This window comes from Pipistrellus kuhlii, unplaced genomic scaffold (genome assembly GCF_014108245.1).
Source record: "Pipistrellus kuhlii isolate mPipKuh1 unplaced genomic scaffold, mPipKuh1.p scaffold_m20_p_21, whole genome shotgun sequence".
Lineage (NCBI taxonomy): Eukaryota > Metazoa > Chordata > Mammalia > Chiroptera > Vespertilionidae > Pipistrellus > Pipistrellus kuhlii.
In genome coordinates, this window is record NW_023425520.1 from 10,758,490 (window position 1) to 10,773,357 (window position 14,868).

At 50.1% G+C, this 14,868-nt stretch overlaps 1 protein-coding gene across 3 annotated transcripts in view; it reads left to right on the forward strand.

Moving 5' to 3' along the window:
* MAML1 (mastermind like transcriptional coactivator 1) overlaps positions 1-14,656 on the forward strand; it is a 52,114-nt gene extending 37,458 nt beyond the window's left edge. For 2 of the 3 annotated variants that reach the window (XM_036450189.2, XM_045585767.1), the window contains 4 exons: positions 1,635-3,047; positions 5,244-5,483; positions 7,862-7,958; positions 11,576-14,656. In XM_036450189.2, the coding sequence (XP_036306082.1) occupies positions 1,635-3,047; positions 5,244-5,483; positions 7,862-7,958; positions 11,576-12,555 (2,730 nt within the window). In that variant the 3' untranslated portion in view covers positions 12,556-14,656. The remainder of the gene's footprint in view (positions 1-1,634; positions 3,048-5,243; positions 5,484-7,861; positions 7,959-11,575) is intronic. The other variant, XM_036450190.2, reaches the window with a different exon arrangement.
* Positions 14,657-14,868: the final 212 nt, after the last annotated feature.

A 14,868-nucleotide genomic window follows, 5' to 3' on the forward strand; every position in this document is an offset into this window, starting at 1 on the left:
TTTGTTTCTAGAATCATGTTCTGCTTAACTCTTCCCTACAGTTTCATTTACCAAACAATCCTAAGTTTTTTCAGAGCTAATTTAGGTACCTAGATATTGATTTAAAGAAATACTCAGCCGGGATTTTGGAGCTGGCTATAACTTTTAAGAAATAAAGAAAATCTTGAAGTGGAGGAAAGGAACGGGAGCATTAGAAGGAGATTTAGGAAATTGCTCTTCTTTTTCTCTTATTTGTTGTGCATTAGTGCCTAGCGAAGTAGTTTGCTGCTAAAGCTGGTGTCACGGAGTTGCCTTGGATAGGAGCCCAGGTCAGGATACTCCTGCACTCTCTCCGAAGGCAGAGGTGGTAGGTCATTATGGCCCTTCTGTGCAGCGGGGAAACAACAGTACATTCTGCTTCTGACTCCTCTGAAATCTGTTTAAAGATAGGAGTGAAAATTATTATTTAGAAATTTGTAAATAGCTCAGTACAGATTCTTAGGGTCAGTGGGAAGGAGCCATGGAATTAGGTAGGGTGGGGGGTGAAGGACAAAAATGTAACAAGAGTAAACATAGCAAAGGAGCAGCCAGTGTTTAGAGGCTAAGTTTAGCACCTCTGTTAGTGGAGGAATCCTGTCCGGACAGCTGAAATGAGATGGGAAAACAGTAGGAAGTCACTTACTACCGCTCCTCCCCATCCTGCTCCCTGAAATTCCTGCCCCTGCATTGTCAGAGTGCTTACTGCTGTCCTGCTGGCATAAGCCACTCGTCTTAGTCTGTAGCCAGGTCCCTGCATGTCCGTATCCTAGAGGACTGGGAGCCCATGAGGAGGGGGACCTCCCCATTTGTCTTGATAGTCCATAGCACTTGTTCCTGGCACTGGGCAGACTCTTTATAAATGAGCAGTTAAGCTAATTTAGTTGAGGATATGGGGAAGCAAGAATATCAGTGCAGACAGCCCTGTCTGTGATCAGATGGTCTTAGAAGAAGTAGGGTTAGTGAAGGCTGGTGATCGGGTGCAGGGGAGGAAAGGGATGAGGCTGAGCAAGGCTCTAGGGGTCTGGGAAGGGCTTTAGCACTGGCCTGTGCAACGAGGTGGAACCTGGTGCTGGTGGCCAGCCCCCACCACGCCTGAGAGAGCCTGTCCTGCCAGGGCCTCTATCCTAGTTAAACCAGCTTACACAAGAGATGGGTTCGTTCCCATAGTGGAAAGGCCCGTGTAGGGCTAGGGCATGGCTGGTCTCTGGTATAATTAGATCCAGACTCACATGATACCCATATGTATCCTCTGGCTCTTTCTCCTCTGTTCCATTGTTGGGCACACCCTCACACTGAATGACTGAGCAGCAGCATCAAGCTTGTGTCCTGCATAAGTTCAGGGACTGACCCATCCATCGACTGTAACTGGGTTGCTTTCCCACAGCTGAGTTAGAGGTCCTGACTCAGGCAAGGCCCCAGGACCAGGGAAAGGAAGAGGCATCCCAGAGAGGAAATTGGGGGGGGGGGGGGGGGGGTCCTGAGTGGGGAGTGTAAACTGGGTAGGCAAAATCATCAGGAGACCATAGGCTCCAGGACCTTAGTTTGAGTCACCATAAGAAGCAGAGGGCCTTTTACATGCTTCTGTGCACATAATCACTCTCTCCCATGTTTTTTAGCATCTCCATGACACGGTGAAGAGGAATCTCGATAGCACCACCTCCCCTCAGAATGGCGATCAGCAGAATGGCTATGGAGACCTCTTTTCTGGGCACAAGAAGACCCGCCGGGAGGTTCCCATGGGAGTAGGTGTCTCTTCCAATGGCCTGCCTCCAGCCTCCCCCCGCAGTCAGCCTGATGAGCCCGGTGCAGAGGCGCTGCAGGCCAGCGGGAAGCACTCGCTGGGGCTGGACTCCATGAACAAGAAATGTCTGGCAGACTCGCACCTCCACCTGAATGGAGGCAGCAACCCCAGTGAGTCATTTCCTCTGAGCCTGAGTAAAGAGCTGAAGCAGGAGCCTGTCGATGACCTGCCTTGCATGATTGCGGGGGCTGGAGGCTCCATATCCCAAAGCAACCTCATGCCTGACCTCAACCTGAACGAGCAGGAGTGGAAGGAGCTGATTGAGGAGCTGAACAGGTCGGTGCCCGATGAAGACATGAAGGATCTGTTCACTGAGGATTTTGAGGAGAAGAAGGACCCAGAGTCTTCTGGTTCTGCCACACAGCCCCCCTTGGCACAGGACATTAATATTAAGACAGAATTCTCTCCAGCAGCCTTTGAACAAGAACAGTTAGGCTCTCCACAAGTGAGGGCTGGGTCTGTAGGACAGACCTTTATGGGTCCTTCATCCGGGCCTGTGAGCACAGATTCATCCAGCCTAGGGGGCTCTCAGCCCCTCTTCCACACCTCAGGTCAGCCAAGGGCAGAAAATCCCAGTCCCAACCTGATGCCGGCCTCAGCCCAGGCCCAGAATGCACAAAGAGCCATCTCCAGTGTGGTGTTGCCTAGCCAGGGCTCAGGAGGGGCCTCCGAGCTGTCCTCTGCCCACCAGCTCCAGCAGATCGCCGCCAAGCAGAAACGCGAGCAGATGCTCCAGAACTCACAGCAGCCTGCCCCGGCACCAGCAGCAGGCCAGATGTCCACCTGGCAGCAGACGGGCTCCTCCCACAGTCCTTTAAATGTTCCTTACCCCATGGAGAAGCCTGCCAGCCCTCCCAGCTACAAGCAAGAGTTCACCAACTCCAAACTGCTCATGATGCCCAGTGTGAACAAGAGCGCCCCTCGTCCCGGAGGTCCCTACCTCCAGCCCAGCCATGGAAACCTGCTGAGTCACCAGCCACCAAGTAACTTGAGCCAGAACGCCATGACTAACCAAGGGTCCATGCTGGACTATGGCAACACCAAGCCCCTTTCTCATTACAAAGCGGACTGTGGGCAAGGCAGCCCTGGGGTTGGTCAGAGCAAGGCATCCCTGATGTCTTATCTTCCCCAGCAGCTCCCTCATCTGAGCAACGAGCCGAACTCTATGTTTCTGATGAAACCAAAGCCGGGAAATATGCCTTTCCGATCTCTCGTTCCACCCAGCCAGGTGAGCCTGTGGCTTTGCTCTCTTTCTCTGCATCCCTGTCCTTACCCGGCCCCTGGGGAGCACAGGGGAGGGGGAGGGGGCCACTGCAGTTGTCCTTTTTTTTTTTTTTTTTTTTTAAATATACTTTATTAATTTTTTACAGAGAGGAAGGGAGGGATAGAGAGTCAGAAACATCGATGAGAGAGAGACATCGATCAGCTGCCTCTCGCACACCCCCTACCGGGGATGTGCCCGCAACCAAAGCACACGCCCTTGACCGGAATCGAACCCGGACCCTTCAGTCCGCAGTCCGACGCTCTATCCACTGAGCCAAACCGGTTTCGGCTACAGTTGTCCTTTTGATCCCGGACACTAAATGGGTCTGGGCTGCCTGTCACTTCTTGAGCCAGATTTAAGCTCCACTACCTGGGCACGTGCCCTGGCCGGGCCTGGGTTGAGAATAAACAAAAAAGAGTAAAATGTCTTTGGTTTTTAACTATGCGCATTTTCGAGGAATCAGCTGCACTTAGTCTTGTGTCTCTTTTATGCTACACAAAGTAATTTGTGGCTGGATTTTGCGGGTAAAGATCAGACTTAATGTGCTTTTTAGAGGCTTCTTCTTTTTTAACCAGTTTTCAGATCTCTGTGTTCAAAATCTTTTATTAAGTTTTAGTAAGCTTATAACCTTTTAGGTGAGTGCTGCTTTCTAATGTATCTGAGTTCCGTGGCTCTTCAGTGATGATGCACAAGCCCAGCAGAACCACCTGTCTCTGGGGGGGGAGGGTGGTCCAAGATGCCTCCTCTCTGGGAGCCTTCCGAGGGCTGGGCCTCAGGCAGTAGCCATGTCCCTGGCTTCCTCTCAGACAGGCTGCACCCACTCCCTTTGCTCACTCCGTGTGCCTGGGCTGTTTTCCACATGTGCACATCAGGCCCATTGAAACGTTTTAACAGTTGTTGTGTGACAATAGTTGTGTAACGTGTATTGTCTCCTGTTCTTCACTGCTGTAAGCAAGCCTGCAGTGAACACCTTTAGGTGTGCCTTTGTGTATTTGTAGCTGGTAATAGCATGAAGAAATTGACATGCTCACTGGGCACAGTGCTTTTGGAAAGTAATTTTGGCATTATGTATTTTTCGTAAGCCATAAAAATATTCATAAGCATTGCCACATTATACCTCTGCAAAAAATAATCCCCCCTAAAGAGAAAGTTATATGCCAAATATTCATTGCATGTTTATATCTGATAGCCCCAAAACTGGAAGTAGTTTAAGCATCTTTCAATAGGAGCATGCATGTGTGAATGTTGAAGCTTCCACTCATGTCAGCCATTAAACTGCAGCATAGCCACTGGCAAGCAGCAACCTTAAGAAAGGGCGGCACGTGGTGACTGCCGTTTCAGCAGCACTTGCACCTCGCAAAGCACTCTGGTGGCCCGTGAGCTTTTGCAGATCGGGGTGAGGAAATCACATCAGAGTCTGTCTGCTCTAAGATTAGAATCCTGTACAGATTAAATATACAAATGAATAAGGACTAGAAAGGAGCTTAAGAAGTTGAACTTATCTAAATGATAATTGCTTTTTGCCTTTTTCCTTTTTTGAGTTAAATTTCCCCCCTTTATTTTAAAATGTAAGTAGTAATGTTGCAATAACATTGCGATAACCTTTGACATGACTCAATTTTGGTCCATGTGTTAATTGAAAATATTCATTAAAATTCTCATCAATACTCAGTATTTTTTAAGCATAAATATCTGACAAAATCCTAGCAGTCTCTTCCCAGGAAAATGTTATATACAAGTGGGCAAGCAAAACAATTTGGGGCAGTTCAGGGACAGTCCCGTCACCAGGAACCCAAGGTTTGCAAACCCAGAGTATGGTTTTCTCCGTCCCCCAAAGCCCCCCTGAGTGCTCCTCTCTGGGCTCACCTGCGCGTGGGCACTCCGGTGAGTAAAGGTGTCTAAGCTGCAGTTGCTTACAGAAGCTATGGCAAATCTATGAGCTGAAGTGTAAAATCACACCCTTGCCATTGGCAAATCATAGGAAGCAAAGCGAGCAAGCTGCTAGTAACTTCATTTCTGGGCCTGGAGACTCGGGTGTTTGCTGCCTTGGTCTCTCTGTAGGGAGCCAGCTCGCATTGGATGGAGCTCATCTGTTCTGACCAGGGCTTATGGACTCTATCGTGAACCACCTGACTCGAGAACCCCCTTCTGTGTTGACAGGAGCAGAACCCTCCCAACGTCCCTGTGCCAGCCCAGGCCTCCAGCGTGGGGACCCAGCCACCCACTGTGTCCGTGGCCAGCACTCACAGCAGCACCCCCTATCTCAGTGGCCAGCAGCAGGCGGCTGTAATGAAGCAGCATCAGTTGCTTTTGGATCAACAAAAGCAGAGGGAGCAGCAGCAAAAGCATTTGCACCAACAGCAGTTCTTGCAGAGGCAGCAGCATCTTCTGGCAGAGCAGGTAAAGAGAAAGGGGAAGAAAACCGTCCCCGCCCGCCCTCCCCCCTCTCCCCTCCCCTCCCCCCCATCTCATCCTGCCTCCCGGGCCACCACAGCGGCCATGGCTCAGCTGGGGGCCATGTGAATGTGTGCCGTGCATGTTTGGTAGTAGAGTGCTTTGCCCTTTTAAACCTCTTTCTGTGAGCGTGGCATTTCTCAGACAGTGGTGGCCTGTCAGTGGTGTCAGAAGCAGCTTTTATGTCATTTTGTGGGGACTAACGAAGGCAGGATCTGTGGCTAAAACTGTATGTGTTTGTGGCATTTGTCCTTGTTCTTTATCGGCAGATGCCAATGCACTGAGCTTCCCACTCTGTCAGTTCACTGTGGGACCCCGCTTCGTGGTAAAGGTAGAGTCTGTGATAGGTCAGCAGTGTGACCAGGCAAGTGAGGACCTGCCTGAGGCCCTGGGTTTGTAGAGCAGGACCAACAAGCTCCCTCTGAGGCCTGCAGCTCGTCCACTTGGTCGCCAAGTTAAGTGGGAAGGTGCCAAGGTTCTCAGGATTTTAAATTACATCCTTAAGACTTAAGAGAAGCCCTGGCTGGGTTGCTCAGAGGTTAGAACACCAGCCCACATATCAAAGTGTTGCAGATTCAATTCCCAGTCAAGGGCACATACCTCAGTTGCAATTTCATCCCCAGCCCTGGTCGGGGCATGTGCGGTAGTCAGCCAGTCAATCTCAATCTCTCTTTCTCCCTCCTCCTCCCTTCCACTCTCTAAAAATAAATGGAAAAAGAACATAAGAGAAGAACTAGCCATCCATGGTTCAAGTTGATTGAAAATGACTTTGAAACCCACATCACTACTTTGGTTCTGCCATTTTTTAGAAAACAGCTCTATACATGACACAACCCACTTAAAGTGAATAATTCTGTAGTTTTTAGTATATTCAGAGTTGTGCAACCATCACCACAGTTTTAGGACCTTTATCACCTAAAAAGAAACCCTACCCAGCTGGCAGGGCTCAGTGGTCGAGCATCAGTCGAGGCCATGATGTGATTCCTGATCAGGTCATGTGCCCGGATTGTAGGGCATCAGGAAGCAGCCAATCAATGATTCTCTCTCATCACTGATGTTTCTTTCTCTCCCTCTCCCTTCCTTTCTGAAATCAATAAAATATATATATATATATATATATTTTTTAATATATATTTTTATTGATTTTGTACAGAGAGGAAGGGAGAGAGAGAGAGAGCTAGAAACATCGATGAGAGAGAGTCGTCGATCAGCTGCCTCTTGCACACCCCCTACCGGGTATATGCCTGCAACCAAGGTACATGCCCTTGACCGGAATCGAACCCGGGACCTCTCAGTCCCCAAGCTGACACTCTATCCATTGAGCCAAACCGGTTTCGGAGATATATATATATATATATATATATATATATATATTTTTTTTTTTTTTTTTTTTTTTTTTAAAGAAACCGTAAACCCTATATCTATTAAAAGTTATTTCCCCCATCTTCCATGCCTACGAAACAACTAATCTACTTTCTTTCTCTATAGTTATTCCTATTTGTGAATATTTTATGTAAGAGGATTCAAGGTTCAACCTTGTTGTAGCATGCATCATTATTTTCCTGCTTTTTATGACGGAATAATATTCTGTTGCATGAATATGTCATATTTCATTGCTCAGTTTATCTGTTGGTAGACAGTTGGGTTGTTTCCCGAACTTTTTGTGGACATATGTTCTCAGCTCTCTGAGTGTATGTCTAGGGGTGGGACTGTGGGTCCTGTGGTAACTCTTGTGTTTAACCCTTGGAAGAATTGCCAGACTCTTCTACAAAGTAGCTATACTGTTATACATGCCCACAGCAGTGTAAGGAGGTCCGGTTTCTCCACATCTTCCCCACACTTGTCTTTTTTATTCCTGCCATCCTAGTGCATGTGAAGTTGTATGCCATTGTGGCTTGTGCCTTCCTTCAGAGTGATTTTGTTTGTCTGTTTTTAATCCTCATCTGAGGATATTTTTTCCCCATTGATTTTTCCAAAGAGAGCGGTAGGATGGGGGAGAGACACAGAGAGAGAAACATTGATGTGAGAAAGGCATATTGATCGGTTGCCTTTTGCATGAGCTCAGGGAATCGAGCCTGCACTGAGGTATGTGTCCTTGACTAGAATGGAACCCGGGACCCTTCAGTCTGTGGGCCAACACTGAGAAAACCGGCTCGGCCTCATAGTGTTTATTAAAAATCACCAGAATTAGATCGTGAGCAATATATGATAGTCCCCCAGAGTCTGTCTGTGAGTAACAAGCTTGGACAGTTTTCTTTTCTCTGATGTAACACCGTTTTTCTTTTACGTGGGTCTTGTTTTGTTCTGTTCTTGGAATTTTCTAGGAGAAACAGCAGTTTCAGCGCCATCTGACCCGCCCACCACCCCAGTACCAAGACCCGACCCAGAGCACCTTCCCACAGCAAGTTGGGCAGTTCACAGGTGAGGGGTAATGGGGGATGGAGTGGGGCGGGGGAGGTAGGCATGCCCAGAGCAGGTGGGATGTCCCCTGGTGCTGAGTCCCTGCTGTCTGTCTAGCTTTCCGCTAGGTGCTCAATGAGTTTACTTTGCTCATATAAATGTCAGTCTGCCTACAGAGCCTGCTTTCAGTCACTCTGAGGGCCAGAAGAGGGTGAGAGAGGCAGACCACTTTGGCTAAGTATTTTGGCTGTGTCCCTGGCTATACAGTCTTTTGAAGCAAAATCATATCTAGTTGAAAGATATCAATAGGAAGTGTCTTCTGTAATTCTTTTTTCTTTTAATTTTTATTAAATCCCAGAGGCCCAGTGCACGAATTCTTACACGGGTGGGCCTCTCTGGGTGGCCTGCAGGATCGAGCTGAAACCGACTCTCTGACAACCTCCAGTGGGTCCCAGATTGCAAGAGGGCGCAGGCCAGGCTGCGGGGCCCACTGGTGCACAGTCAGGTCGGGGAGGACTGCAGGAGGGCTCCTGGGCATGTCTGGCCCATCTCACTCAGTCCTGATCAGCTGGGCCCCAGCAGCAAGCTAACCTATTGTTCGGAGTATCTGCCCCCCTGGTGGTCAGTACACATCATAGCGAGCGGTTGAGCAGCCTTAGCATATCATTAACATATTATACTTTGATTGGTTGGACAGACAGCCGGACAATTAGCATATTAGGCTTTTATTATATAGGATAATGGGGTGACAGTAGTTTACAGGATCATAGAGGTATCAGGTGTACATTTCTGTGATATGTTATCTGTGTGCCCACCATCCAAAGTCAAACCATCTCCTGGCACCATTTCTGTAATTCTTTTTTCTTTTCCTTTTCCTTTTTTTAAAAAAAATATTTTTATTGATTTTTTACAGAGAGGAAGAGAGAGGGATAGAAAGTTAGAAACATCCATGTGAGAGAATCATCTATCAGCTGCCTCTTGCACACCTCCTAGTGGGGATGTGCCCGCAACCAAGGTACATGCCCTTGACTGGAATCGAACCCGGGACCTTCCAGTCCGCAGGCTGACACTATCCATTGAGCCAAACCGGTTTCTGCCCATTTCTGTAATTCTTAAGAAAGTTCTTTGCTTCAGCAAAATGATCTCTCACAGTTTCCGGATAAGGAGACACAATGCACCTTTGTGGGCTTTGCTTCTTTTTTTCTTTCTGCTCACCTTGGTGTCACAAGTGGCAACATCACCCTGGACAGCTGACCAGGAAAGGCAGGCAGCACTCTGGAGGGTCTCAGCTGTCACAGGTCAGATTTGCACGGGAACCTGGCTGCCATTGCTCAGTCTGGCACTCCAGAAATACATAGAGATGCCAGTTGACAGATGCAGTGAAATGTGGTTTGCTCTAGGAATATCTTCAAAACCTGTCCTTTTTTTGGTCAGTGACTCTCACTATAGTGTCCCAGGGAAACTGACCACAGCTGTGCATTCTGGAAGAGCCCAGGTGAGTTTTATGTGCATGCTGACCAGGACTGAGGAGTTGAAGTCAGCAGGCATCTCAAAAGCCTGGGTCTTAACCAGCTTTCCTGCCTTCACCCACCTGTTGTTGTTATGGGCTGTCAGTGGGAGTGAAATAGACTGTATCTTTTCCTCCACCCAGTTTTTAGTTAGGTGCAAGTGGAGAGAGTGAGAGGAGCAACAAAATGCTCGGGTAAGGCCAACCCCCAAACAATTGCTCTCCTACCCACAAAAGCCCGCCTCAGTGAGTGCTGTCACCATGAATCCATTGCTTAAGGCAGAGGTCCAGACAGCAAGTTCCCTGAGGACAGAGCTGTCTGTCACATTTCTTGGTGGGCGCTGACCAAGAGCAGGCGCTCTGTAAATGCCTGCTGACTGCAGTCTGTACTGCTCCGCGCCCTGAAGAGTAAGCGCAAACACCCTGTCACCCCTGGGGGGGGCGCATTTGCGTGCATCCCTCATCTAAGTGACTTACCAGCTCCTGCCCAGCAGGGTCTAAGCCACAGTCACAAGCCAGTTACCCTTCGGCTGTGCAGCCCTGCCCTTCCCACGGCAGCCACAGCTCTTGTGAATCTGGCTGCGCTGTCTCTGCAGTACTGTCTCTAACCAGCTGGATGCTTTGGCCACAGCCCAGCTACAGCGTTCCCCACACAGACTGCCTTTCATAGCCTCAGACCTCTGCATACACTTTCCTCTCTATCTAGAGTCCTGTTCCTCTAAACTGCTCAACTTCTGTCTACTCTTTTTAAAAAAATATATTTTATTGATCTTTTACAGAGAGGAAGAGAGAGGGATAGAGAGCTAGAAACATCGATGAGAGAGAACCATCCATCAGCTGCCTCCTGCACACCCCCTCCCCCCCCCACTGGGGATGTGCCCGCAACCAAGGTACATGCCCTTGACCGGAATTGAACCCAGGACCCTTCAGTCCAAAGGCCGACGCTCTATCCACTGAGCCAAACAGGTTTCGGCTACCTTTTTTTTTTTTTTTTTTTAATCAGTATTTACTTTGCTTAGTAGTAAAACTTTTAAAATTTTTTATTGATTTCAGAGAGGAAAGGAGAGGGAGAGAGAGATAGAAACATCAGTGATGGGAAAGAATCAATGATCAGTTGCCTTCTGCACGCCCCCTACTGGGGATCAAGTCCTCCAACCCAGGCATGTGCCCTGACCAGGAATCGAACTGCAATCGCCTGATTAATATGTTCGGGTTTTTTTATTTCGGAGAGGAAGGGAGAAGGAGAGAGAGACAGAAACATCAAAGATGAGAATCACTGATCAGTTGCCTCTTGCACATCCCCTACTAGGGATTGAGCCCGCAACCTGGCGTGTGCCCTTGACTAGAATTGAACCCAGGGACCCTTCAGTCCGCAGGCTAACGCTCTATCCACTGAGCCAAACAAGCCAGGGCTTGATTCATATGTTGACACTCGCCCACTGAGCCACACCAGCCGGGCATGCCTACCCTTTTAAAACACAACATACTCATCGTCATCTCTGAAGCCTTCCCCAAGTCTCCCAGGCATTGAGCTTTCATCCCCTGTGCTCCCCCAGCCTGCTGCCTGGTCTTTGTGTAACCCTGTCTATCACGTGGTGCCTTCACCTCCCAAAGGCAGGTCCTGAGGCAGATCCTAGGAGCCCCCCGTGCCCAGCATAGGGCCTCACGGAGCAGAGATTGGGTGGGCCTCGGAGGGTGAACCAGTCAAGTCCACTGGCTTCTCTCTCCTCACTCTGCCGTCCTCAGCACCTGTCTTAATCTCCTTATTGCTGCAGCTGCAGACGGCTGCCCCTCAGCCCGGGCTCTCAGGTTCCATTGGATTCTGTTTGTGCCCATAGGCTAGCAGCTGCACCTTGGGTCATAGAGGTGTCACCACCGTGGTGGTCAAGAAATGTCAACTTAAGCCGAAACCGGTTTGGCTCAGTGGATAGAGCGTTGGCCTGCAGACTGAAGGGTCCTGGGTTCAATTCCGGTCAAGGGTATGTTCCTTGGTTGCGGTGGGGAGTGCAGGAAGCAGCTGATTGATGTTTCTAGCTCTCTTCCTTCCTCTCTGTAAAAAATCAATAAAATATATATATGTATTTTAAAAAGAAATGCCAACTTAATTGACAGAATCTTCTCTGTCTTCTAGGGTCTTCTGCTGCCGTGCCTGGCATGAACAACTTGGGTCCATCGAACTCCAACTGTCCTCGGGGATTCCCTCAGGCCGGGAATCTGATGCCAATGGGCCCTGGACACACCTCGGTTTCCTCTCTCTCCTCAAACTCAGGCCAGCAGGACCGCGGTGTCGTTCAGTTCACTGGCTCCCAGAGCATGCCGCAGGGCAGCCTCTACGGCGTGGCCTCTGGCATAACCCACGTAGTTGCCCAGGCCCCGCCACAGGCCGCCAACGGACATGCCCACCTTCCACGGCAGACCAGCATGGGCCCGAGCGCCTCCGTCTCCGCCGCGTACGGGCAGAGCTCTCTGGGCGGCTCTGGCCTCTCCCAGCCGCACAGCAAGGGGGCGCTGAACTCGGGTTTAACTAAGCCACAGGTCCCGAGGGTGTCGGCAGCCATGGGCGGCCAGAATCCCTCCTGGCAGCATCAGGGGATGCCGAACCTGGGTGGCCAGGCCCCAGGGAGCGACTCCGTCAGCTCTTTCCCGGCAGCCCCCAGCTTCCACCTGCAGCAGGCCCACCTGAAGATGTCCAGCCCGCAGTTCTCGCAGACGGTGTCCAGCAGGCCCATGGCCCCCATGAGCTCAGCGGCTGCAGCGGGGCCCATGCTGGCCCCCGTGAGCACGCAGCAGAGGACCAGTGCCCCCGCCCCGGCCCCTCCCCAGGGAGCCCCACAGCAGGGCCTGCCAGGCCTGAGCCCTGGCGGGCCTGACCTGGGGGCCTTCAGCCAGAGCCCTGCCCCACCCATGGGCGGCCGCGCAGGGCTGCACTGCACCCCAGCCTACCCTGTGCGGACTTCGGGCCCGGAGCTGCCCTTCGCCTATAGCGGGCAGCCGGGGGGCAGCGGGCTGTCTAGCATGGCTGGCGACGCCGACCTGATCGACTCGCTGTTGAAGAACAGGACTTCGGAAGAGTGGATGAATGACTTGGACGACCTTTTGGGGCCTCAGTAATGGGAGGATTTATGATGTTTTCAGTGTTCCTACATCCTGTATTTTTGTTCTCACATTCAACAATGAGCAACTATTTGGACCAAAAGCTCAGAGCCCGGGTTGCTGGGTGGGTAGGGCAAAGGCTGAGTCCGAGGCTTCACCAGGCAGGATCTGCAGAGCCCCCTGCTCCAAGCCAGCAGTGTGGTCTGTCGGGCTGGTCCCAGGCCATCTGCTGTGTCGGGACAACAGGAAGGGGTTCTCCGGTGGTTTTCTATCCAAATGACCAAAACCCAACAGTTAGAGCAGTGAAACCCACGTCAGGCTAATCTGTGCCATCATGTTGGCTAAACCCAAGATTTCTCCACTTGCCCTAATGCTGGGGACAAGTTTTTGTTGGAACTTTATATAACAGAATTATTTGCAGTTTGTAGCAGATTAAATTTTTTTTAAAGTTTAAAGCAGAATAGGTGGTGGTTGGAGTTAGTTAAGTGGCATTGGAAACCTAGGGCTTCCTTTGGAGAGCCTCTTTTATCCTTGCTTTTTGCTGGCTTTCAGGGCGTGTCACTGGAAAAGCTCTCCGTAAGTAAAGTCTGTGACTGCGAACCAGGCCCGGGTGCTGTGAGATGGCAGCAGCCCCTCCTTCCGGAGCGGTCTGGGCCCTGGTGGAGGAACCTTCCTCCGGGCGCAGGCAGCAGGCCCGCAGGCTGATGCGGAGTGCGGTTAGGATGCCTGTGTCCCTGTCTGTTGAAACTTACCACCTTTTGCAGTTAGTTTCTCTGACAGCATATATTTAATGTATTAGAAGGTGATCATTGTTGAGTTGTGCACAGATGTCTTTCCTTCACCCCATTTGCCCTTCCTTTTTCTCCAGCCCAACTGGAAAACCTCCTTTAGGCAACATTTTACAAGATGGGAGGGGGAGAGCCATTGCAGTTCCGCAGGGAGACCCCGCAGTGTGGGGAAAGGGAGTCCCTCCCCAGAAGGACCGATTTGGGGAGGGAGAGGGAAAGGTGTGCCCCTCAGGCTCTGGGGGAGGCCCAGCCAGGCCCCTCGAAGGAACTCCATGAAGGAACTCCACTTCGTTTTCACTCTTGCCACTGCCGTGTCAGTGATTGCACTTTTAAAGGTAATTGCTTTATAACACTAACACATCCTTTCTAAAGACTCAAGGGGATTTCTCTTGTAAGGTCTATGAATTAATGGACTTGACTAAGCTAAGAGTGGGCTGCTTGTGGAAAATGAGGATGGAGAGAGCACTTTGGTATAAGGAAAGCAAAATCGTCAGCGCAGGGTGAGACCCTTTCACGGTGATAGAGAGCAAGTGGTACACGGAAGAGTGGGAGTATGCAGAGCGGTCTCGAGAAACCCCAGCTCCATTTCCCTGGAGTCTCCGAATAGTTAATGCAAGGAGTGTCACCTGTACAGAATGAGCCAAGGAGCAGATTCGTGCGGCCAGCCTGCAGGATGGGGGTTGTACTCATGTTGGTAATGATTTGCACCAGCCGTGCCTTGCTGGGGGTCCTTGGACCCTCGGATCCTCTTCTCTAATAGCCATTTTTCACCACAAATGGTGATGTTGGGCCATTTCCCCTTTAACTGCCCTCCCTGCCTTCCCCTGATGTGAGCTTAGCTTTCGAAGAAGGGAATGAGTGAACCATAGAGCCAGTGAAGATTCCACCCTCTGAGTGAGTTCCCCCGTCTGAAGGGGAAGAGGGTGACTTCAGCAGGTTTTCTACCAAAAACAGTGGGTGAAGGCTAACGATGGGCCTTGTTCCTCTCCCTCTGGCTGCTGCTCACCTCTGTCCCCAGGGCACTCCGCCTCCCTCGGGAGGGCTGCCCCAGCCTTAGTCCTGGGCCACCTAGAGAGACAGCAGGCTTCTCACTGCTGTGGTGTCAGAGCAATAAAATGTGATGCTTGGGTCCCCCAGGGAGCTGCCCGCCCGTGGCTTTATTTATGAACCTGGTTTTTGGGTAGTTGGGGGGAGAGGACCCCGCTGCAGTGCAAACCCTCCCCCCGTCTTCCAGGAGCTAGGACTCAAAAGGGTGCTTGGACTTCGTTATACACATTTGCTTTGTGTAAATAAATGTTTACAATTTTATATTAAAGATGGAATAAGTGTTAGAGCTTCTGACTGTATATTGTTTACTTTTATAGATTTTTAAACTATGATCTTTATATGTGTTCTGGGGAGCTATGGTAAGTTTTATGACAAACAATTGGTATTAACTTTTTATTGTCATCAAAGTACATAAAAATCCTATTAATCCCCTTATTCTTCTACTTCCCTTAACTCTGGTATACACCAAAAAGAAATCCTGCCTCGTTTTATCATT